Raw genomic sequence first — 25005 nt, 5'->3', positions numbered from 1 at the left:
CCTGAGAGAAGAAACTGACAAAGACTGAGAAGAAACAGAGCAATGGCTGATAAGAAGATACTGTGCAGAAACGCTGTTATCACTTAGAGACTTTTGTTCTTTCCATTGAGGGCTGTAAATTGTAATTAATCCATTATCCATAGTAGCCAATGATGTAATTTGTGATAATTAGTGTTTTGTCTGTGGTCTTTACTTTGACAATAAAGGATCTGTCTGCAGCAGTCTGAGCTGACAGATGATGTGTGTGTGTGTGTGTGTGTGTGTGTGTGTTTATAGGTTATCAGTAGTCAGTCAGCTAGAAGGACGACTGGCGTGTTGCAACAGCATGTGGTAGGAATGTGCCCGAGGCGGCTGGAAAACACATCTGTGTGTGTATGTTTCAAACAAAATGAATGACTGCATGTATGAGGTGTTCTGTGTGTGTGTGGTGGGTCACAAGTTACTGTATCTGAGACTGTATGTGTGTTCATATTTCAAAGACGGAGGACGTGTGTGTATCTGTGTGTGCTGTACATATTATAAACAGAACCTGAGATTTATAGGAAAACTAGTCTTACGTTCAAAACACACTGGTTTTATACGACCCACATAAACAGCAGCCCCTATAATTTTCTTTGTACACACGCCTGAGATAGTTACTGGTGCAGGTGGATGCACATTCTGTATGTTACAGGTAACGGTGATATCAGAGCCTGGCTCTGTCCAAGGCACCTCTGAAGCTCACTAATTATATTATATTTAATTTATTAAATCAATACAAAAACTGAAAGGTAGACAAGTATTTTTTTATGTGCTGGAACTTTTCCAGTCTTGTCGTCACTGTGATCTTGCCAGGCAACCAGTCATCCTCTGGTGAGCCATAGCTGGAGAGATTGAAGCTTAAAGTACCAAATTGGTGTACAAACTACTGAATCTGCTCCAGATTCACTAAAATGGTAAACAGATGGGTGTAAAAAGAAAATAAATTACCATCAGGTTTTTCAGTAAGATTTTGGGCCATTTCAGGCCTCCTTGACAGCTTGAATGCTCCTTTCAGGGATTCTCCAAGTCTTTGGCAATCCACTGGAGGGACGAACGCCTCTCTTCCAAAATATATTCCCTCATTTAGTGTTGGATTGAGATCTGATGACTGTAGAGGCCATAACATACTGTATGATTCATGCAATTTTCATCCTCATTAAACTATTAAGTGAGCCCTGTATCGAAGCATCTGCATTTCATGTTCAGTCATGTTTCCCGACACATTTAATTCAATTTGACACCCAACAATGTGCCATTGCACTGTAATCGTGGTGTGCTCTGGATGTTATGTTTGGACTGCTCTGATGGTCTCTTTCTCTCTTTCACAGGGCTGTGTGGAGCAGGGAGGAGGGAACCAGCCTAATCTCCAGCTGCATGAATCATTCACTGAGCGGCTGAGAGAGGTAAACTTTTCCTCTACAGGCTAAAACAAACTGCTTTGTTAGAATCTTTGGGTGTACTCTTTAAACATTTATTATTTTTGTTTTGAAGTAGCAATCTATCAAATTGTTATTTAGATTAACACCTCTTCAAATGGTATAACAGATATCCAGTAAGTGTTTAGTTCATGCAAAGTTTCCCTTCCTGCTTTCCTGCAGCTCAGGAAGTATCTTGTATTTCCTGTCTGTTTGGAACAAACAGAAGAAGAAAACCAGGTTGTTAACATGAGCAAGTATAGCTACTATAGCTGAATAGAAAATTAAAAACCCCCAACTTTAGTTCATGTTTGTATCTTAATGATAATGAATAACAGAAAAAACTCAAACTCAAGTCCCAAAACAATACTATCCAGCTTGTTATAAGACCCTTTTACTGTGTCTCAAACCAATTTTAGTTTTCTGCTTTTCTCATATGTGTATCTGAATAAATGAACACTGATTTCCCAGTGAAACAGTTTGTATGCAAGGTTAGGCATGATACCTGATTTCAGGCATAGAGCAGTTTTAAATTCTTATAATACTTAATTCAGTTCACTGTACACATTTCCTCCTGGACAACTTTTCAGGTTCACAAATCTTTTCTGGTTTTAATCGCTGCGTATGATAGGTTGTAGCGGTCAGCAGATGGATTCTGTAGTTTTTCAGTAGAATTTGATGGTGTGATGCTGTTGTTAATGGAGCAGCTGTGTTGTGGTTTTTGGACACTGTTCAGCTCTTTGTTGTTGGCTTGTTCTGAGGTGTTTTCCCTGACTTCTATCCGCACTTTGTGCCAGAAATGTCGACACACACACACTCACACGTACTTGCGCTTTAGACATGTATCTTCAACCCTAGAGGCTCGTAATAGCTCTTACAGTCATTGAGATCTAAGGAGGTCAAAAGCTTGACAGTAGAATATGCACGCACACGCAATCACACACACACACACACACACACACACACACACACACACACACAAAAAGCTCAGAGGTTGGGATGATGTCAGGCTCAGTGTCCTTCAACACCTCTGAAGAAGAAAAGCAAACAGCAGATTCAGTTAACAAAACCTCTTTATCTCTAAAAGAGGAATTCACCTTCCTTTAGATTCAGTCACAGGCTGTCACATGTGCTAACAAGCCATATGAAAACACAAACTTCTTCAGGCCTTCCTGTACTTTGTAGAAAGTCTGCAATTCCTATAAAGATGCATCTATGTGCACTGTTAAAGTGAGAGCATGGAGCCATTTGGGTTGTTTAGAAGGTGTACTGTTGTTTAAAGTTTAAAGATGATTCCTGTTGACAAAAATGTGTTGATGGCCAACATCTGAAGCATGTAATGTAATTGTGGTTATAGAATGATTAATAATGTAAAATCAAATCACATTGTGATACTTCCAGCAAGTCAGAAGGTGACCTACATTTTTTGTTGACAATATAAATAACTGACTTCTGGCAGTATTTTTAGTATTTTCCTTGCTTGTTGTTGTCTAAACATAATGCATCCATGTCACTGTATGTTTTCTTCAGCCAGGTGTTGATTTGAAGCTGTGTGTGTGCTCAAAGGTCCCAGTCTTGAAAAATGACTCAGTCAGTCCAAGTTAACCCAAAGCTGCCTGGTAAGAAACTGCATGAAGATGTTCTTAAAAAGATTAAGTCATTTTTTCTTTTACCAAATTTATTTTGTATTTTCTATTTTGGCTACTCTGTGAGATTTTAGTGTTGCAACACCTACTGTAGCTTTCCAGTTATCGTAATAAATCAACTTGTTTTAACCTGCAAGAGATTGGTGGAGTTTACCACAGTGATTTATTCAGATGTCAAGGAAGCTTAAAACCGCAAGAAACAAAAGATATGACATCATTTTGTGTGTCTTTATATTGCTTGTACTGTAAACACATCAAACACCTAGAATAGCTTCAATATACCAGAAAACATTGAAACTACCTAGTGTCTTGATTATATTGGATATATTGTGTTAACACTAAAGCAAAAAAATGTTTTTGTATAAACCAAGTTAAGTGGTTGGTTTATATTACAACAAGTATATTTCAAAGTACATAATCTCTTGGTTTATATTACAACAGTAAGTGCTATTTTCTCTACTGTTTTGTAAAACAGTACTATTTTAATATGTCTGTCTCTGCTGTATCAGCAGGACTAATTAAGTACCATCAATGTAGCCATGTTGTCCAGTAACATGTCCTTTCCCCTACAGATCTGGGCTCTCCATTCCTCTACTCTAGTCAGGAAGAGGCTAACCAGCCAGCCTCCTACTCCGTCCAAACACCGTATGGTTTCCAGCTTGATCTGGATTTCCTCAAATATGTAGAAGAGATAGAGAGTGGGCACAACCTTCGCCGTGCACCAGTGACATCCCGCCGCTCTGGACGGGGGCACAAAATCTCCCAGAGGAGCCCTAGTGTGGGGGGGCGCACCAGTGGCTGGACCTCCACAGAGTCTCTTGCATCCCCGGCTAGTGAGGATGGCAGAGCTCCTCCTCCACCGCCACCACGCAACCGCCTTGGGTCAGCACCCTGTGAAGGGCTCTCTCTTTCCCCTGTGACCCTCCTCAGTGTTCCTCCACTGTCTGCCGGAACCAAAGTGCCACCCCCTCCACCACAGCGCAACCCCAGAGTTGAGCGGACTCTTCTTGAAACCAGTCTGCGGTTACAGCAGGAGCAGAGCCACCAGCACCAGAATGGTGGGCGATTCCAGCTTGGAGATCCTCCCAAGAAGCTCTTGACCTCTCCATCACCTCAGCCACTGCAGAGTAGCTGGACTAAACCTAGTCCTCAGACCTCTGGGCGCAGCACTCCAGCCGCTGGCACCACAATGACTCCAATCCCACCCAGCCAGCTGCAGACAGTTAGAGAGCAGATGGCTACAGCCTTGAAGCAGCTGAAGGAGATGGAAGAACGGGTAAAGGGGGTTCCAGCACTTGAGAAAGAGGTGGCCAAACTTCGTGCAGAGAAAGACATGCTCCTGTTGGCACTGCAGGAGAAGAAAGTAGCCATGGAGGCGGCCCAGCAGCAGAAACCGTCTTCAGAGTCCTCCACCCAAACCACAGAGACCCTTCAAACCAACACCAGTATCCAGAGTCGATTAACTTCACCAACCTCACCTGGTCACAAAGGCCTTGGAAAATCTGGGGAGCTGAAAAAGCTGACTGAGAAATTTGAGGGGATGGAGGAGAAAGCTGCAGAACGTTCACCTAAAGTTTTATTAAAAACTCCAGAGAAAGTTTCAGTTGTTGAGAAGAAATCAGTGGCAGTTGGGGACGATATGCCAATGGACTCTGTTGTTTTCTACCACAGACACGGTGTGAAAGATGCTTCTGAGGGCACCAAGGTGAATGTTTCTGAGAAAGGCACAGGAACAGAAGCCACTCTGGTTCATGACGAGGGAATACAAGCCAGAGTGGAGACAGAGGAGGCTGCAGTTTGGGTTATGGAGTCACTACTTGGGTTGACCTCCGAGACACAGCGTGAGATGGACACCTTACAGGACACCATTAAATTCCAGCAGGAGTCAATTGTGGCTCTAGAGGACCGGCTGAGTGTGGCCGACAAAGACTTGGGAATTCTCAGAGCCCAGGTCGAAGAGAAAATGTCCAAAGTCACATTTGAAAAGGGTGTTCTCGCCAAACCAGTCATGACAAATGCCCAGGTAGAGACATCGACTTCTGAGTTAAAGCATGTTGCAGTCTTGTGCTGTCCCGAGGTGAGCGATGCAAGTGTAGGTGAGGGCTTAACAGCAAATCAGACTGAACAAGGCACTCAGACTGATGCTGTAGTGACACCAGCAGAACCAGTTCCTGTTGCAGTGGTCAGCACTGGGTGCCAATGGGAGAATTTGTTTGAGGAAAAGACTGAGGAGCAGAAAGTTACAGTGCCAAAGAAGAGACAGTTGACCATCGCTGACTACAAAGTCTCGCCAGAAGAAGTGGTCAGTATGGCTGAGAAGAAAGAGGGAGACCAAGGAGACACGACTGCTACCAGCAACACCAAGACAGGTGTGTGCTACAGTAATTGCCGACATGAACTGCTTCCTTCATGACAGAAACAAATGCTTTCTTTCAAGGACAGTCAGTAGACCTTGACATAAGATTGTTTTTTTAAACTATATTTAGTGGGTATGAATTTAAAAATGTGCAGTCACAAATTATATTAATAATATTTTCACAGAGGAATGGATGGTAATCTCCAAATTTTTAGGCACTTTAAGGAATTTGTATCTGCATTTTCAAAACAATTTGGGACATATGTTGTATTTTCATAGTAGAGCTGCTTAAATTATAGTTGATGGTATAGTCCTCATATGATAAAGGCTGAGAAAACCTGTTCACATAATGCATCATGTTTGAGGTATGTGTTCTTTGTTTGAACTATTGTTTGATCCATCTGCTTCCTGTATGGCAACAGGTATGCTGAAATCTATCATGAAGAGGAAGGATGGGAGTAACTTGGGGGAAAATCGCACTGCTGGCAAGAAGAGCCTTCAGTTTGTGGGCATTCTAAATGGAGGGTGAGTAACATGAAACCTAATTTTATTTTTTACTACAGTAAAAATAAAATGAGGGGCAGCAGATGGTCTAGAGGTTGGCATCAACGCTGCGACCAAAAGGTCAGAGCCTTGATGAGAATGTAAACTTCTTTTTCCTCACTAATTGAAAAGAAAGCCAGCCAAGTGCCTACAAATGTGAACTGAACAACTTGAGCCAAGTTCCAGCTAATATTTGAATCTTCCAGGTATGAGTCCACATCGAGTGAAGAGGATGAGGAAGAGGAGGAAGAAGATGGGAGTTCTTCTGGAGAAAGTGGAGAAGGCGAGTGCTTGGACAGTACAGAGGAGGATGAGGCTGCTCTGGAGGAAGAAACATCTGAGGAGGAAAGAAACGTCAACTTGGACGAAACTGACACAGATGAGGAAACTCTGAGAGCAGAAAATTATTCATCTGATGGTGTGAAAGAGAAGTATGTTGTTCCTAATATAGTTAGGATGAATACATACTACCATCTTAAAAACAGAAAAAAACTATGCTGGAAAGCAGAAAAGAATGTCAGTCTATAAAAAGTATTCACCCAGCCCTTTGATGTTTTAACAGTTTATTGTCAAAAGGGATTTAATGTGGCTTTTTTCCCCCTTAAATATTGAAGTGGAAACTTATTTCAACAAAGTGAGCTATTGTACTGTCTTGTGTGGCACAGAAATCAAAAATGACCAACTTTATAAATTGTGTGTCTGTCACAGGTTTGAGCTAAGCTCAAAAATGCGTGAAGCCTGCCTCATTCTGAAGAATCACCTGAACGATGACATCAAAACACTGAAGAGTAAGGAAGTGGTGCGTCCCTGCATGCTTCTTCAAACCATTTTATCACCAGAATAATGCAAAATGTAATGTCTAGTTATACTGTAATTACTTCAAGCTTATGAAAGCTCTGGGACTGCATTGTACCGGTTAGGGATATTTTTAGCAACAGCAAACATTAATTAGAAACAATAGGAGCTTCATGTAACAATAACAGGGGAGTCTAGACTGAGGAAAGGCGCTGTATCATTGTTGAGTTAAACAGCAGATGGTAAAAAGGAGGACTTCCCTCAACATCCAGTGGAATGTCAGGTTACTGTAAACCCATGACGCCCTGTACAGTATATACACATGAGGGAAACTGTTTTTAACTTTAACACATTATGAGAAAACTACCTAATAATAATCTGCTAAGCTAGCTCATACTAGTAGCAAGTTGACAATAGATCCATGAAACTTATGTCAGCATGTCTCAGATTCTGTTCTGCTCAGTTGTTCACAATGAATACTGATGGATGACTTTACCTTTAGCTCTCCAGCACTCACACTGTCCAGCTTGAGTGGTTTCGCATCTCCAGTGCCAAAATGGCTCAGCCATCGCGGGTGTCGGACTACCTGATGGCATTCTCGGAGGTGTCTGCAACGCTGCTGGAGCATGTAGTCAACATGACCGATGGCAACGGCAACACAGCTCTCCACTACAGTGTCTCACACTCCAACTTCAGTGTGGTGGGGCTGCTGCTGGACACAGGTCAGTGGCCGAAAGTTCTGTGATAAGGATCCACAAGGATACACTCTGTTACCTTACAGACTAAAACTACAATATAGTCAATAATCCAACCCATTATTGTCCTAGTGTTGTGTTTACTTGGCATATGTCCACTTGTGTTTGGTGATTTTGGTGTTTATTTTCAGTGAGTTTGGCAGAAACCTTTCATTTGATTCCGTATTAATATTAAAAATGGTGATTAATGGAACATTCATTAAATAACCGATGTCAGTTTCAGGACAGAGACTCGTCCAGGAAGTATTTGGCTTCGCTTAGCACAAGGACTTAAAGTAGGGGAAAACAGCTAGCCCAGCACTTTTAAAACTAAAAAAATGTTCACTCCAACAAGTATCCAATGACGAATTATTGGCATCTTGTGTGTTAAACATATGCAGAAATAGAAAAAGGAGACAGTGTGGTTTTAAGAGCTGTTGGCTTCTACATTGGAGCTATTTCTTGACCAGGAAAAGGTGGATCCAGTCGCAGTCCTCATAATGAAGTTGTGATCTTTAATCCCGGTACAGAACTCAGGTGATTCATGTATGTATTTCTACATACATAACTAATGTTGAACTAATCCCGATTTCTCTACTTGTCAGGTGGCATATTGCATGCTAGCAGCAATATGTACTGTACATGTGTGCATTTATATACTTAGTAAAAAAACATCTGTTCCTTACAGGCATGTGCTGTGTGGATAAACAGAACAAGGCGGGCTACACGGCCATCATGCTGGCTGCTCTTTCTACAGTGAAGGAGGAGGATGACATGGCTGTGGTTAAGAAGCTCTTCAGTCAGGGCAATGTCAACGCCAAAGCCAGCCAGGCAAGTCCCCATCTGTCCATCAGAGTTCACAGTGCTCTTGTATTAAACACTCGTGCTTCTAAATTGCAGCTCGTAGCCAGCTTTTTAAAAACCTTCCTCCTTCCATGTTCCCACAGTCACTTTACCACAGTCGTTCCTGTCATATGCGTGTCATTTATGTTATGCAAGCCCTGCCTGTCAAAAAATCACATGAACTTAAAACACAAGATTAGTGAGTACATGCTGGATTGGTTTTCGAAAGTGTGAATGAAAATATTTGTTTCACAAAAAAGCAGAAATATGAATGACTTGTGTCCACAAAGAACACAAAGAGCTCATGTGATTCTGTGGTCAAGCAATACATCAACAAGAGTCAGTCAATGGCTCAGCTGGCCCTCTTAAATGAGTTTAGTCTGATTTGGACACATTAAACTATTAAGTACAAAACATATTATATAAAACCAGACATAGAATCAATTCCACAAATATGAAAAATTGTAACATAAGTGAATGAGTCACTAAAGATCTTTTACTAGCATTGGATACAGTGGGTTTTTGCAGCATTCCATTGCTGAATCTAATTTAACTTTTCAATCTTTTTCCTGGTTTATAGTGTGGTTATGTGTGTGCCTGTTGCAAACATTTTAGTTTTTACAATTTTACAGTCATAGATAGTAAAAGTTAAATGTGACTTTGTCAGTTTTTATTAACAAAAAATAGTTTTGAATGACTATCTACTTTATTCTTGCAGCTGTTTTGAAGAAGGTAGAGAAAAAAAAAGGTGTTCAGGGAATAATACCACTCCTTGTTCCCTGCTTATTTAAAGGAGGAAGTGTAAGGAGCATTTCCTGTGTTGTAATGAAGTACTACATTCAGAGCCAGAGCACATGAGGAGTAATGTGTTATAGGTTAAATTTGATTAAGGAAACGTGTAGCCTAACGTGACACACAAGTCATCTGTGAGAATCTGTTGACTTTTGAGTGGCTCTTTGGTTGATTTAATCAGGTTGTGTACTGTATGTGTTAGGACAAAGCACCTGACAGACTCTCACACTGCCAAGTCACAGGACTCTGAATTTATAGCATCACTGACTATAAATCCAATTACTGATGCTTGTTATTGTTGCTGTGGGGAACAAAACACAAGGCACGCAATGAAATTTTAGAGTCAGGAATTTTAAGTCATACTATTTTCTGTTCTGTTTTAATTTTAGCTTTTGGGTTGGGGAGTGCTAAATTACATTTGAAAAAGATACTTATGTAACTTATTTTTAATTAGTGACTCAATTTTTTAAAAAGTTCAAAATTTAAGGACCCATTTGTGATTATACCTCTAGAGACCTCTTTTATGACTAAGTTTGACTTCTTGAACAATGCATTATTTTTTATATACCTACACTTAGTTGCTCTCCATGCTATAATAAACAGTGGGCACTGTTGAGGGGAAGCAGCAGCCTTAAAGGCCAGCGGGGCAGGCTTGCTGTGGTAAGGCCACTAATTTGAACCCCTTAACTGACAAGGAAAATGTAGGTTGAGTGAATGAATGACTGCTGCATAATAACTGAAATGCTCTGAAGCAACTACAGTTTCTGAAGAGCTGTACAGCACAAGGCTGGATGCACTGTGCTGGGATGCATTTAGCTATAAATAAGAAAATAAAGTAGTGCAGTGCTAAGAAGTACATAGAAAACTTTCTCTGTATAGATAAAAGTACACACTATACATTTCTATAGTTAAAGTCAGCACTTTCCTCATTCCCATTGTTTCAGATAGTAGAACAGGAGGATTGGTATTAGTTTATGTTGTTAGGAGGTGGTAATCTTACTGTTAGTACTTAATGGATAGGCTAACCCATCTGACAGGCTCTTAAAAACTGCATTCTTTTTGGAAAATATTACCTTTATACTTCTTTACCTTTGCAGGCCGGCCAGACAGCGTTGATGCTAGCTGTTAGTCACGGTAGGCAGGAGATGGTGCGGGCACTGCTGGAGTGTGGCGCCGACGTAAACGTGCAGGACGATGAGGGATCTACGGCGCTGATGTGTGCCAGCGAACATGGCCGAGCTGAAATCGTCAAGCTGCTCCTGGAACAGCCTGGCTGCGACATCTCCATCATTGATAATGTAAGACATTTACATTTTAGGCATTTAACTGCTGCACTCATTGAAAGGAACTCTCAGTGACTTAGCCCCCCAATCAGATCGACATTAACCCAGTGTGCAAAAAACACAGTTGCCGCATTCATCTGAAGGAGCCCAGTCCAGAGGTGCATGGTTGCCAGTGCAGGGAGCTCAAAAACTCAGGGTCATATGGCAAGGTGCTGGATTGGCCAATCACATACATGCAAGCACAGATTCCTGGTGGATTATTCTGTAACATGAACAGAGTATACATTGTATTTCTACTCTGTTAACCTCACAATCATTGCAACAAAAGATAAATCAATTACCATCGTCATAATTTTCCAGAGCTGTAAAATTCTTTCTTTAAGTATTATAAACTGCAGTGTTTTGGTGTCTGATAAAACCTACGAAATCATGGATCTGTAACTCAAACCAGACTTCCTGCATCGTATTCATGTCTCATCAGTACCTGAAGCAACACGCCCACCAACGCAGCTCCCGGTGTTATTTTAGTGAAGGGCTGTTTTCAGTCTGAATGCCTGCTTACTCTGAGCCAACTGCTGGATGTCTGACAGCTGAAAACATCTGAGTGCGTTCACGTCTGGGATTCAGCTTAATCTGTGCTCAGGAAACGACTCCTCATGGGAATTTTTTTTTTTTTTTTTTTGGGTCTATGCAGTTTCCTTTTCTTGTCACCACCTTTTGCTGTTCTTTCGTTTTTTCTCAGTTAGCAAGACAGGCTGAAAGCTAAAGAGCCACGGTCAGATTAGTTTTCTCTGTCCTTCCCTCAAATCAGTGTTGTTTACAGGAAACACAATCACTGCACTACACACAAGCCCCCAGGAGATGAATTAAAAAGCCACAACTGCAGAATTGCAGAATTCAGACACAATGCCCTGCAGGCTCTGGCAGCAGTCCTCTGCATATCTCACCACATGACCCATGCACAAGTCAGAAGCAATTGTTAGTTTACAAAAAATGTCCTGTCCTAAAAACAAAAAAAGTGGAAAAAGTAAGTCAATGAGGAATCATTTCTAAACTCTGAAGAATCCATCATACCCAAGATTTATCATTTTGTCAACCAATTGAAATGTATCACAAATTGTTTAGATTTTTACCACCATTATGTCCGCAGATTATTTACTTTTCTAGCAGAAATCTCTCTCTGGGAAGAAACTCTTCTCATTGCTGCTTCTGACATTTCTTACTTCTTTGTTAATCTGTACTTGCCTTGTGTTTTAAAGTGATTTTACACTGGATTGGTCTGGATGCTTGAAGAACCGCCAGGCAGAGAGATATTTGATTGTTCACATCTGTGCCATAATGAGTTGGCCATTCAGTGCAGGCTGCTCTTGGATTGTGTTTCACTGCAGCACAGCACAGCTGGACCAAGAGGTGGACTTGCAGGGTGGGGGGAGCGGTCAGTCATGATTTGACATGCTGCTCTCAGCATGACAAATCGTGACTGTAAGGCACAGTGGTGTTACATATTTAAAGGAGTGCAGTGCCAGTTTTTTCAGTCTGATTCTCATTGCATGTATTTTATTAACTAGGGGTTTAACGGTTCATGATTTGTCCCAAGCTGTTTGCTATGTGACTTTCTAGTTCAGTATACCCCATCAATGAAAACATTTCTGTTGATTTAGCTGAATACTGTCTATTAGGTCTACATCTTGGCATGTGTAGAACATAGAGGTTAATGTGTGAGGTTTCCACAGTTGTTGTCTTTTAGCTAGACCATGCTAGTCAGGTTAGCTTCTGGATGTATAGCTCATATGGGGAATGCAAAGAGTAAGTGGAAGTGCCTCCAATGTTATTTAGGCCTTTTGTTTGGAAGCGTTATGGTTTCTCTGAAGTTACAGCTACACTGGGCAAAGAGTGGAACGGACAAATTGTGTGCAGGTCAGTCAGTCCAATATAGATATCTGGGCATGGAGGAAAAAAAAAAAAGAATTATATATATTGGCTGACAGTTTTGACAAGGGTACCAAAATTATTATTTTTTAACTTGTGACCGAGATATGTACTAAGTGTACCAAGTGGGACATTTCACAGGGGAAAAATCCAATCCAACAATATATAAAGCCTTCATTACTCTATTACTAATAGCTTGAAAAGTACAATTACAAGAACAAAGAAAAGCTGAGGATAAAGGCTGGATGAATGTCATGTTTATTTACTGGCCGACATCCATCATGAGAGCAATGTAACATCTAGACAGCCATAGTCTTATAATACAGAGGGTGTTGAAGTGGCTGGAAAAAGGAACAACCATGCATAATGATGATCACATGGTCCATCTCTAACTGTAAAGCTCTCTATTCTACTTAGAAAGTCTTTCTCGTGTTTTCAGGGTCAATGAACTCACTTTTCTCCCTCTTCCCTTCTTTTATCTCTGCTTCGGTTTCTCCCTTTCTCTTTCCTCCTCCCTTCTGTCTACAGGATGGCAGCAATGCTTTGTCCATTGCACTGGAGGCGTCTCACAACGACACAGCTGTGCTGCTCTACGCCCACATGAACTATGCAAAGACCCAGACTGCTTTGGTGAGTCCACCTTCCCATCTAATGTGCCCAAACAGAGACAAGACTTTGATTCAGGGAAATAGGGAACATCTACATAGTCTGAGTCAGTGAGGATGAGGAAGTCACATTTTGACCTTTTAAGGTGACTGTAATTTTGCATAAAAAATATAATAAGAATTTTGTTGTAAGCTATATCAGATAAAAGGATACATGTAAAAGAGAGACGTACTGCAAAACCAGTCAAACAAACACTCTCCCAGTATAAAATGACCTACCTTATAACGAATGGGTGGCTACCTTTTTAGTTTTGATGCAAACTCCCCAGTGCAGTTTTTTCAGGTTTAACAGCCTATAAAAGATGAATAAATATCAGCATTTGGAGTCAAGAATTCACTTTTTAGTTGGCACTGGTTCATTTTTGTGGGTCACAAGCTGTAAAGTGTGAACGCTACCAGCTTTAAAACTGCTGGGGAATCAGCAGATTTAAGTGCAGGTCACACTCAACATAACTGTACAGTGAGAAATGACTCTTGTGTTTAAAGTGGGTAGGGTCAACTCCACAGCAGAGCTCCAGGCTGTAGTTTGGGTGTGGGCAACACTGACCAGAGGTGCACTGCTGCCCCCTATAGGTGTTACTAAGCTCCTTTGGATTGTTTTCTATTTGGGAAGCATAAAACTTTATTATCTAAATAGTAAAATATTACTACCACTGTATGGTTTTTTTTTAATTAATCATGTTAAATGAATCTAAAATTACAATGTGAATACAATTAAGACTGTTTTTTTTTTTAAATGAATATACTGATTATTAACAGTCAACAGTAATAGTGTATCTATATTATATTTAGTATCTGTATAGAGGCTTCTTGCACACTAGTTATTAGTTACTAGTTAAAAGTTAGTTAAACCCTTTAAACAACTCAACAATTTATATTCATTTACAGAATAACAAGCCCTGTCATTCACATTGTCTTTCAGGGGAGTCCGAAGGCCCCGAGGAGCCCCACCAGCACCCACAAGCCTTGGCCTGCAGAGTGACATTAGGCGGACAGACCAGCAAACATAACTGGATCTGAGCTGTGAAAAGCTCCACTGGAATTTACTTAAATATATATGTATTTATATATTGCCATATGTCCTGCATTTATAAGTATTGTTAATATGAGAATATTATTTTTCCATAAAAGTTGTGAAAGGTTATATTATATACTTGACTAATATGAGCTCCTAGCATGTTTAAATGAGGTCTCCGGCACTTGACAGGAGATTAGACCTTACATTTATTATTTGCACTCCACTAATGTATTTTATTCTTAAGGGCAACACACAGCTGCGGTATATGAAGTACATCAAAAAACATGCACCCACTGTTTTCTATGTACATGCTTGTCAAGATATGCATTTCCTAATTCCCAGTGTCGACACTCCAGTAAAGCAACTATTTTATCAGTTGCTCCTTGGATTGGCTGAACCCAGCTACTATACTTTAACAACTTCTGCCTGTATGGAGGGTCAGGTGTGTGCTATGGACATCAAATGACACGGCGTGGCCGGTGTGTGTGTTGCCCTTTAGTCTTCCCTTTCTGTCCTGCCCTGGCTAACTGATCTGTGAACCTCTTTGCCTCCGTAGTCTGCACTAACTGTCTGTTTATTGTATGTTCATATAAATATATACATATATATATATTCATGTCTGAAATAAACATATTTACATAAATGTTGCAAAATGGATGTTTTTCTTTAACCTTACAAACTGTTTTCCAAATAGATAGGCAATCTAAACTCACCACAGTTTCACCAGCTAGCTAAAAGGTAAGCAACATTAGTTGTGTGAATTACGTAAAGTTAATTTTATCTGTATAGCCAAATATCACAAATTTGCTTCATGGGACTGTACACTCTGTACAGTAATACAACATTCTCTGTCCTTGGACCCTTGATTTAGATGAGAAAAAACTCTCCCTAAAAACCATTTTACAGGGAAAAAAATGAAAGAAACCTCAGAAAGAGCAAGAAAGGAGGGATCCCTCCTCTAGGATGGATAGACTTGCTGTAGATGTTGGGTGTATGAAATAGACTAAGATAGTAAAATTGCAGGACAAACAGGACGAGGTGTTTGTGACATATAGTCCTACCTGGGCTGAGCAGAGACACGCTTCGTCTGCTTATGTGCTGTGAAGTATGGAGGTGTTCACCTGAATTCTGAAGACAAGGTATCTGAAAAGACCCACAAGAACAGTAGTTAGAGCACAACAAAATAAATAATTGTAATTGTATAATCGCGAGGGAGTAAGTGAACTCCCTGGTATATCTGGGGCATTAAAACACTTTTCTGGTATTGTAATGTGTGTGTAGCACTGAGTCATCACTTGACCAGATTTCAATGTCTGATCTAGTTTTAAATGCACAATATGTAATTTCAGCCGCTAGGGGTCTCTCAATCAAAACAATGACAAAAGAAAGAGTTTGATGATGTTGTGAAGTAGCGTTGGATCATGGGAGTTATTGTCTTAATTGTTAAACAACCAGCTTTGCTGGGTTAGGATTACTTCAGTGTTCATGGTTCAGGATGTTTTTAACAGGAGTCGAATTATCCACAGAGGTCTCCTCTGCAAAACAAACAGACACGGTGATTAAAACCTAAAAACACTGAATAAAGCAGTTTCACATAAAAAAAAAAATCTGTGTTTCTCCAACACTGTTCAGTGGACACAGGACAATCAGGGGGGCTGCTAGCGGAGCTGCTGCTAAAGTTTGCTTGGTGTGTTTCTCTGATAACTTAAGATCCAGACGTCCAATGACTAAACCCTTCATCAGGTTAAAAGATATAGTTAAAAATGACCAAGACCTAAAAAGTTTGCAAAAAGTGGCTTAAAACTGAAAAGTCAATTCATGGCAGTATCTGGCAGACAACCACAAGGCCGATGCGTATACTCTTTGGTAGACGCCATTGACAGGTGACCAAATGAAACGGACTGTTACCTTGATTAAAATTAAGGATTTCTCTGGGTTTGAAAATTGATGGAAACATTTGGGACTAAACAAAATATATAACATAGGTCTAGTTGTTTTTAGACATTTTAAAGCAGAATAGTTACATATTATAGCTTTAAATTCAAGTTTTTGTACTGCTGCTTGTTTTTAGACAGCATTTACACTTCAATCTGATGGTAAAGAGGATGTGTAATCTTAGATTTTGGGAAGAAGCCCTAAATTTAATGCTATCATTTTCAAATGATACCGAATATCAAAGCTGCATACTAAACTGCACGTCTTGGACTCCAAGACGTGATAATAATATACTAGTTTGTGGTTTTTGTTGGGACGAACTGACTTGAGTTTTCATACGCTATCTGCTCATAGCAACTAGAGCATGATTAAGGTGTTTTATGATTATGTTTAGGCTACAGATGGGTGATAATAATGATATATTTTGTGACATTTATAATAATAATAACGATATATAATGTGTCAACTATCAGAGATGTTGTCATACTGTTCATACAGTAGTAGCTATCTAGGCTGATGCAGATAATGTGGCAAATCAATGAGGACTGCTTTATATTAATACTGGATTTTATAAGAAGAAATCCATAACAAAATTCTAGTAAAGCAAATGTGGTAAATATGTGGAAAGTGTCCTCGAAACAAAAGGAAAATACATACAAGACTGTGGAAACAGAGTATGCAAAATTAGATATTTTACAGCCACAACACAAAGAGAAGATACAACAAAGAGCTGTTTGAGTTGGCTGAGCTAACTGTGCCAAATGCTCTCATGTGGACAATGGAGTGTGAATTATGTCAACTGACATCGTCTTTGTTAGAGTTGCAACTCTGCATCAAAGAGACTGATGATCGTTTCACCTTCCAAGTGTGTCACTGTGCATAATTCTAATTAACATTTTTAAAGTGACGGTTAAACTCTCCACCAGACATTCTAGTTCAACAGGATTACTACTGATATTCTTGGAATATCAAGACCATATTTCACCTGAGGTCAAGTACACAGTTCATCTGCATCTATCCTTTATCTTACATTTTCTAAACCAGCTTCCCAAACACAAGCTGGTTGGACTTAAACCTGAGAACGTCCTGAAATTCTTGGAAAGTGTCACACTGGTGTGTAGAGGGATATTTTTTTTTGTCCCCATTCCCTGAGTCCTTTAATATTAAGTGCTTATAAAGAGTCTGACGGGGCCGAAGAATTGTGCTTAACTGAACTTTCAAATCCACGCGGACACATACAGTTCCAGTCGAAAGTTCGAACAGACCATCCCATTCACTTCAATGAGAAAGTGTCTTGCATTGAGAAAGCTTATACCACCGTACTGAGTGAGCTTGGAGGGGATGTTGAATAGGAGGGGCTTCTATGTACACCACTACAGGCAGCCAAAGCCATGCAGTTCCTCACCAAAGGCTACAAGAAAACAACCTGAGGTGAGGACAGCGTTTTTCTTAGCACACAAGCCAGTGTAGAAATTAAGATGATAGTGGCAATCTGGATTTGTCAATAATTTTATGACTCCAAGTGCAGATATAATAATAAATAGATTATGTGTAAATTATGAATGTGCTTTAGACATCTGTGATATTTTAAACAACCTCCTTTGTGCATTTCAGTCACATGTGCATAGTGATGAGAAATGTGCTGAAGACGAACGCCAGCACTGTTACAAATGTCGTACTGGGAAGATTTCACGATGATCCCAAAGGAAGACCAGGACCAGGAATTGGTACAAGGAAGATACAAGGAATATCTACCAAAAAGTGAAATGAATAACGGATAATATTTATTTAATGTAGTGGATACATAGTGCTTCACATTGTGTACATGTATAGATATTATGATTCCTATGTTCCTGTATGTGTATTTTTATGATTCTATACTTTTAAAATGTATGGTATTGCATTAAACTGTGTTTATCATACAAAGACGGGATATGATCCAATTTTGTCCAGTGTGATTCTGTGTGTTCACAATCATAGTATTAGTTTGACACCTTAAATCGGTTTATATATCGCATGCCATGAGTTGACTGTGTATTACAGAAACATGACCAAGTATGACATAGAATCACAATATCACAGACATAGACATGTATATATACATACACATCACAACAAAATTAATCAACATCATCCAATCTCAAATTCCTGCACCAGTAATTCTCTACCTAAAAGTAGGTTTAAATCTGGATTTATACTTCTGTGTTACAGGCTTACACTATATCTATAGAGGCAACGTGCGTAGGCTGCGAGGACAAGCTGTAAGCTACTGTATGTTGTAGCTGACGTGTGCCTCTTCAAAAATTTTACATACACAGTTTCTGTGGGTAATATAGCTAAAGCACCATATGGCCTGATCTTGTATAATACATTCATGTAGTGTTTGGTGTTGATATCAACGTCAAATCTGATGCTCAACCATAAATCAAAAGGGTATCAGTGGGACTCATGTTAACACCTTACATTGAATTTAAACCTGCATTAACAGATTTTTGTGGCCACTTGGGGGCAGCAGAAACAAGTTGTGAACACAACACTAATGAACACTGACTGAAGTTGAAACTGGTCTTGATGATCACTGTCTGAGCAAACAAATAAAGCATAGAAAAGTGTGTTGATTGTAGAGCTACACAGCTGTTTAACTTAAAAATGCTGTAAGACTTCAATAAGTGCATTACGTTCTATTTTTTATTTTATTTTATATATTTGCACTGTAAAATAAAGCAGAAGAAATTGTGCAGGTGAGATTTAGAAAACCCCTAGAGGATACAAATACAAAAGTCATGTAATCCAAAAAAATAAGCAAAACCAACCATAGAATCAAACTAATAAATTATTTTATGTTTACCTTTTGAACTTATGACTAGTGTGAAATTAAGTGAACACTGCCAGCTGGAATGTCTAAATTCTTACACAGAAACATTTTTTTGGTCAGATGGACGGCAATTGTAGGCAAAAATGAAGAAGAAATACAAGCAAAATAACTAGCCATGAGCAGCTGCTGTCAGTAGTTATGGACAAAGCAGTTCTTTACAGTAGACTGAATCATTAGAATCAGTTCATTAAAAAGATTCATTCACCGAATTGTTCAGTGCTTGACCGGAGCTCTGACTGCGTAGTCCCACTCACTGAACTGAAACACGGCCAAGCGCTCAGTTCGGGTCGCTAACTGGTGATCTGAGAGTGGTTGTTCGTTAAGGATAAGCCTGTGAGCTGAGAATTTAGTTGGATAAAGATACTGTTCCAAACTGAAAGCTGCTATAACAAAGTCCTACCCTGTTATGTATAGTATGTATATTTTCGCAACATCTAATTATTAAATAAAATATTTGGTACTACTTCCTAATTTGAGACTTCAAGACATGAGAGGGAGGATGAGAGAGAGGGGTGGGATTGAGCGGCTCAGCGACTGTCTATCACCCAGGGCTGATGTTCTCTGTGTACACTCAGTGAACAAATCACTGAACACGCACCGTTCCCTTGCAGTGAAAGGATCTGAGACAGTATCAGCCATCTGTTTTTTCATATTGCAGGTTTCACAAAGCATTGTAAACTGTGAAAGGTGGTAAGATTCAAAATTTTTTTTTTATTATATAGAGATTAGCAGCGACACACACACACACACACACACACACACACACACACACACACACACACACACGCTGCATTCAGTGAGTGTATCCCTCTGGCTGTCAGTACAGTAATGTTATATGCGTGTGTGTGTGTGTGTGTGCATTGTTTTGTTCGCAAACGACAACACTAGCTGTCAGACTCTCTGTGTCTGCACTGAAAACACAGAGTGCGCTAGAGCTTTGACGGTCACTAGAAGCACATTCATGGCCCTTTGTAAAAGTTTCTGTGCTACCTGTGTTGCAGCTGAACTAGCGGCTCTACTACGGCTCTCCGGTGTGTGTCTGTGTTTGTGTGTGTGTGTCTGTGGGGGACTGTCAGCACGTAGCCGTAGCCCCACTGTTTATCATGTTAATGTTTAGCTTACCATCGTCACTCATCAGATCTGAATATCTTGTTAAGCTCTGAATATAGCACAGTTATTCATCAGTGGGTCGTGTGTTGTGTTTACTGCCACAGAAAAGGAATAAATCTTTGGGTTATTAGCACAACGTTGCCTCTCTGTTGACTATCAGACTTAGGAGCGCTATCAGCAGCTCTGTGTGAGGCACAAACTGAGGCTGCAGTAAGCAGTGTTGAAATTATATTATTATATTTATATTTTATTTATATTTGGAATTCGTATTTTATCTACCCGGGCGGGTTGCCCAAGTAGAGCTTATGTATGGGAAATGCTGCACTGTGTGGTGGACAGTTCATCATGTCAAATGTGTTTGCATTATAGCCAAAAACACACTTTACAGTGGGATTTTTGAGGTGAAACAATTAGAAATGTCTGAAAAACAGAGGAACAAAGAGTCTGTAACATACATAGTTGTTCACTTGACTGTCCTCATCACAGTGAAGCCCAAGGCTTAAATAGCCCTTTGTGTTGTGGGTAAACAGGATTTAAATTTTCATACTAATTTTTCATAGATCTACATGATTTGTGTTCTGCTCTTCCTGCTTTATGTTCCATTTTGTTTCGAAGAAGTGACCAGTTTTGTTTCCTAGAAATTCTTGGTTTCCCCTAACTATTGTATTATTCCTAGAATCCCTATTATTAGTATTTTCAGTTTTCTCTTTGCCTTTTCTGTATTTGGCATGTAGACCAATTATACGTATCTCTTTAAAGAGAACAAAAAGGTTTTTAAAAGACGATGAGGTTAAACACATTAATAATTAATACTTAAATAATAAATAAGAAATATGGTCTTGAAATTATGTTAATGCAGCACTGATCTGCAGAAGCAATTAATGTCAATGGGTAAGATTTAAGTTCAGGGCAAAAAGTGGCGTAATGGTTATGTTGATGTCACCCAGGTAAAATATGTGGAGGTCTTTTCTTTTGTCACTGAACCCTGACTTCTGATCTAATCGGTCTCAAGTCTTCTGCAAATCAGAGCACAGGGCTTCTAGGTATTTACAATTAAATCACAGGATCAGTCAAATGCTGCTCCATGGTATTAGCAGCAAGATTATTGCAAGTGTTGGAAAAGGGGGGTCGTCATATAATCAGGGTTTCCTTTTGGCCAATATGGTATTTAGGAACCAATTATTTTATAACATCTGAGGTTTAAATTATTTTTTTTTATGGCGGTTATCATGATGGTTTGAATGGCTTCGCTAATTTGCATGGTAAGGGAAAAAAAATCAATACCAAGGCAGCTCTAACATGGACTCATATTTATTCATATGTGTACATTTATATCTACTGATAGACTGAGACTATTGATTATGTGTGTACATATTTATAGACTGTACATATGTTCACTCATCCAGAGATCCAGTGCAGATATCTAGGGCCAGCTGCTCAGTGTTTTACTTTATCTTTATTTTTATTTATATTTTTATTATTATCTTGGTTTGGTGCTGGACACTCTACTCTTTATTTTCTGACATTTTACAGACAGAACATTTAATCAGTTAATCAAGAAAATAATTTGTCGATTTCACGGTAATGAAAATAATCTTTAGTTGTAGCCTTAAACTAATTTTTTGTTTTCCATTTGTTGTCCATTTTACAGTCACAAATAGCAGACATTCACAGGTATTCAGTTTAAAGTATTTACTACCAATATAAATATATTCTGACATGCTTCACATATAGTCCACATGCAAAAAGCATTTTTTTGTTTGGCTTATTAAACAAACTGAGTTTTAAAGTTTTGATCAAATGTCCTTTGACTCATCAGTTTAACAGTTCTATCCCAGCAGCTTTCAGGAGTACAATTAGTCTGGTGACAGTCACACTTGGCTACTATCATGCAAGTAATACATCCATTATTTGGTTATTTTATATTTGATTATGGTTACTTAGATTGTGTGAAAACATTTTTTTAATTTACTTTTAATATATTTACTCTAAAATGCTCTGCCAGCAGTAGTGCCTTTATATAAACAAAAAAGGGATGAAGATACCGTGCATGAGGAATTTAATTTTTCCAGCTCTAGTATTTTTCAAAACTTTTTTTTTAGACTCCTGCTTTTTATGTTTTCCATCTTATTCCTAATATTCTATACTCTTATCCAAAACTTTACATGAAACATAAGACAGTCGAGGGCTGTATTTTAGAATTCTGCTTAATCTCATTTGGTTTCATTTCACTGGTCCATGTAGACAAAGGCTCCAGAAGAATGTTAAGGATTGCATGTAGGTGGCGGTTGTTCCGAGCACTCAAGACTAGTCTTCTGTGACCTCAAATCAGAGCATGGGACTTCTAGGTATTTAAACTCAAATCACAGGATCAGTCAGATGCTGCTTCATTGCATTATATGCAAGAGAATTTTGAAACTGATTTATGTGGTAATTAGATACCTTGTCTGTCTGGAAGGTTAAGGCCTGCAAGAGACGACAAATGGGGAAATTATTCACATGTTATTATTTCCTTCATGGGTATCTTGAGGCTTCAGTGATGTTGTAGCCTCACGGCTCCACATCAGGCTTTAAAAACCAAGGGGATGTCCTTTTTGAGACCACTGAGCCAACAGCGTACCACTGGGCCTGTTTAATTGTATCCTGCAGTGTCTTTCGCTGAAAGTAGTACTAACAGCCAGAATGGAGTATCACCATGCTTCAGAGATGAATGGAGTAGTTGCAGAGTACCTGAACATGCGTGTTGAGTCTAAACAAAATAGTTTATGCAAAGAAGAGAAGGAAACTGTAGATGCAACAAAACTGCCTCATATTGAGAAAGCTTATACTACTGTACTGAGTGAGCTTGGAGAGGATGTCGAACGGGAGGGACTTCTACGTACACCACTACGTGCAGCCAAAGCCATGCAGTTCCTCACTAAAGGCTACAAGGAAACAACCCAAGGTGAGGACAGCTTTTTCTTTGTTTTTGTTTTTTCGGATGACAAAAGCTTATCAATACTTTCACATGAGCCATTTGCCATATTATATTTTTGAAAAAGTGAGTTGAAAATTTACCATAAACACATTTAAAGAAGGGCAAAAGAACACTTCAAAGAACAAAGAAAACTTCAATATGGCAATTATACACTTTCTGGCCCACAGCTACACTATATTATAAAGAGTTGTCCTGTTCCCATTTTCCATTTTTCGAAACATTAAAGTTTCAATCGTCCTATTATGCTAAATTCTAGGTCCTAACTAATGGACACATTGGTCACTTTGTCACTTTTAATATAATGTATTTGCTCCAGTATAAGAGAGACTGTAAAGCTAACATTTAATCTCCACACAGATATCATGAACGATGCTATCTTTGATGAGAGCCATGAGGAGATGGTGATTGTAAAGGACATTGATTTGTTCTCTCTCTGTGAACATCATCTGGTGCCCTTCTTTGGCAAGGTAATTTAATAAATTCTGTTCTGAACTGTGGATTAATGTAATGCAATGCTGTATTCTTGAGGCCATTACTGATATTGATATTTGAGAATTAAAAATCTGATTAAAAAATATACTGGCTAATTCTCATTTTTTAAACACACATTTTGAGAAGGATCACTTATATTTAGTTATTTAAAAGTCGTGACCAAAATATGTGCTACTGAGCATGACATTTTACACTTAATTTTGTCAGTGTTACCTGTCAATTACCTTAACTGTACCCTTTGGTACTTACCTGCTGACATACATGCTGATAGCAATGTATCTGTGATAAGCTTTAAGTCATATTTGCTTTGTTTCAATTTTTCAGGCTCACATAGCATACCTCCCAAACAAGAAAGTGGTTGGTCTGAGCAAACTTGCTAGGTACGTAAAAACAACACACACACACACACACGCACGCACCAACATCTGATTCATAATTTTTATTTTTTATATTCTTTCAGAATTGTTGAGATCTACAGCAGGAGGCTTCAAGGTAAAAACACTGTTCACTACAGTTATTTCTTTTGTTATGATCTTTGTTTTTTCTGCAGTACATTTAATGTGTTGTTTTCTCTACAGTTCAGGAGCGTCTAACTAAAGAGATTGCCTCAGCTATCTCTGAAGCATTGAAGCCTGCTGGAGTGGCAGTAGTTATCGAGGCTGTGTGAGTATTCAGCTTTTGTTGCCTCCATTTCAGACATGGATCAAATGTTTTTTAAGAAACTGCTGGAACTTAAATTTCCTTAATCTCTTCTGGATAACTAACTCAGTATATTTAACCATAACATGATGAAGATGGCTAAAGATAGTTAAACAGAGATGATAGTTTCAAGGGTGCCTTCATTTACGTCATACAAGTTCAACACTGTGAGTTACAAAGCTAACCTTTGGGGTTTCATGGTAACTTTAAAATCCTCCTTTGTGCATTTCAGTCACATGTGCATGGTGATGAGAGGAGTGCAGAAGATGAACGCCAGTACTGTTACAAGTGTCATGCTGGGAACATTTAACGATGATCCCAAGACCAGGAAGGAGTTTCTTGCCCTCACAATGAAGAAATGAGTCGTTTTTATCAGCAGTTCAACAGAGGGAATTGTTTTAACAAGTAACACTTAGTTATACTTGATTTCATTGTGTTCTTTATCTCTTCCGGTTTTATTTTCGGTGAAAAGGTGTATTTTATGGGGTTGGTGGCAGCCTTTCTTGAGCTGGTATCTTTGTATGTTTAAATATATATTACTGGAATGTCTCACAAAAAATCCATTGGAATGTGAGTTCTGTACAACATAGTGTTAAATTAACAAATGATCGTAATATTTATGTCATAGTTACATGTAAATGTTTACAATGTAAATGTACATGGAAAAATAAATGGAAAGCTATTGTTATTTCCCTTGTGTTTATCCTTATTTTTTATGTTTTTAAGTGAGTGCCCCAGTTATTCTGGATAGTATTACATGTAGTTTCCTAATAGCAATGTCAGGATAATGGATCATAGTTTACATAGGGTTTGATACAATTAATCATTAATAACTAAATTTAATTTATGATAAATATCTCAGTATAACATAAAACAT

At 39.0% G+C, this 25005-nt stretch overlaps 2 protein-coding genes and 1 long non-coding RNA gene across 8 annotated transcripts in view; 2 read left to right on the top strand and 1 right to left on the bottom strand.

Annotated features, from left to right (window-relative positions):
* kank3 (KN motif and ankyrin repeat domains 3) overlaps nucleotides 1–14310 on the top strand; it is a 35494-nt gene extending 21184 nt beyond the window's left edge. For 3 of the 5 annotated variants that reach the window (XM_044360639.1, XM_044360637.1, XM_044360636.1), the window contains 11 exons: nucleotides 1350–1424; nucleotides 2967–3055; nucleotides 3655–5451; nucleotides 5861–5963; nucleotides 6188–6412; nucleotides 6690–6780; nucleotides 7279–7498; nucleotides 8199–8341; nucleotides 10243–10443; nucleotides 12886–12987; nucleotides 13945–14310. In XM_044360639.1, the coding sequence (XP_044216574.1) occupies nucleotides 3019–3055; nucleotides 3655–5451; nucleotides 5861–5963; nucleotides 6188–6412; nucleotides 6690–6780; nucleotides 7279–7498; nucleotides 8199–8341; nucleotides 10243–10443; nucleotides 12886–12987; nucleotides 13945–14004 (2979 nt within the window). In that variant the 5' untranslated portion in view covers nucleotides 1350–1424; nucleotides 2967–3018 and the 3' untranslated portion in view covers nucleotides 14005–14310. The remainder of the gene's footprint in view (nucleotides 1–1349; nucleotides 1425–2966; nucleotides 3056–3654; nucleotides 5452–5860; nucleotides 5964–6187; nucleotides 6413–6689; nucleotides 6781–7278; nucleotides 7499–8198; nucleotides 8342–10242; nucleotides 10444–12885; nucleotides 12988–13944) is intronic. The other 2 variants (XM_044360640.1, XM_044360638.1) reach the window with 1 other exon arrangement.
* Nucleotides 12600–25005, bottom strand: part of LOC122988390 — a 42659-nt gene continuing 30253 nt past the window's right edge. For both annotated transcript variants that reach the window (XR_006404786.1, XR_006404787.1), the window contains exons 2-4: nucleotides 15102–15183; nucleotides 13242–13315; nucleotides 12600–13005 (exon numbers count right to left, since the gene is read on the bottom strand). This is a non-coding gene — a long non-coding RNA (uncharacterized LOC122988390). The remainder of the gene's footprint in view (nucleotides 13006–13241; nucleotides 13316–15101; nucleotides 15184–25005) is intronic.
* LOC122988387 (GTP cyclohydrolase 1-like) lies at nucleotides 21575–24946 on the top strand. Its single transcript, XM_044360651.1, has 6 exons — nucleotides 21575–22904; nucleotides 23295–23404; nucleotides 23754–23809; nucleotides 23890–23921; nucleotides 24008–24092; nucleotides 24361–24946. Exons 1-6 carry the CDS (start codon nucleotides 22643–22645, stop codon nucleotides 24488–24490), a joined length of 675 nt encoding a protein of 224 aa, XP_044216586.1. The 5' UTR covers nucleotides 21575–22642; the 3' UTR covers nucleotides 24491–24946.

Source organism: Thunnus albacares, chromosome 9 (genome assembly GCF_914725855.1).
Source record: "Thunnus albacares chromosome 9, fThuAlb1.1, whole genome shotgun sequence".
NCBI lineage: Eukaryota > Metazoa > Chordata > Actinopteri > Scombriformes > Scombridae > Thunnus > Thunnus albacares.
Note: the sequence above shows the minus strand (reverse complement) of the source record. Positions and strands in the feature narration are given on the sequence as shown.

Excerpts from the sequence above, each read along its gene's own strand:
- LOC122988387 (XM_044360651.1), top strand. The coding sequence starts at position 22,643 with ATGGAGTATCACCATGCTTCAGAGATGAATGGAGTAGTTGCAGAGTAC. Across the intron at positions 22,905-23,294 it reads CTACAAGGAAACAACCCAAG|ATATCATGAACGATGCTATC; the intron begins GTGAGGACAGCT and ends ATCTCCACACAG. Across the intron at positions 24,093-24,360 it reads GCAGTAGTTATCGAGGCTGT|TCACATGTGCATGGTGATGA; the intron begins GTGAGTATTCAG and ends TGTGCATTTCAG.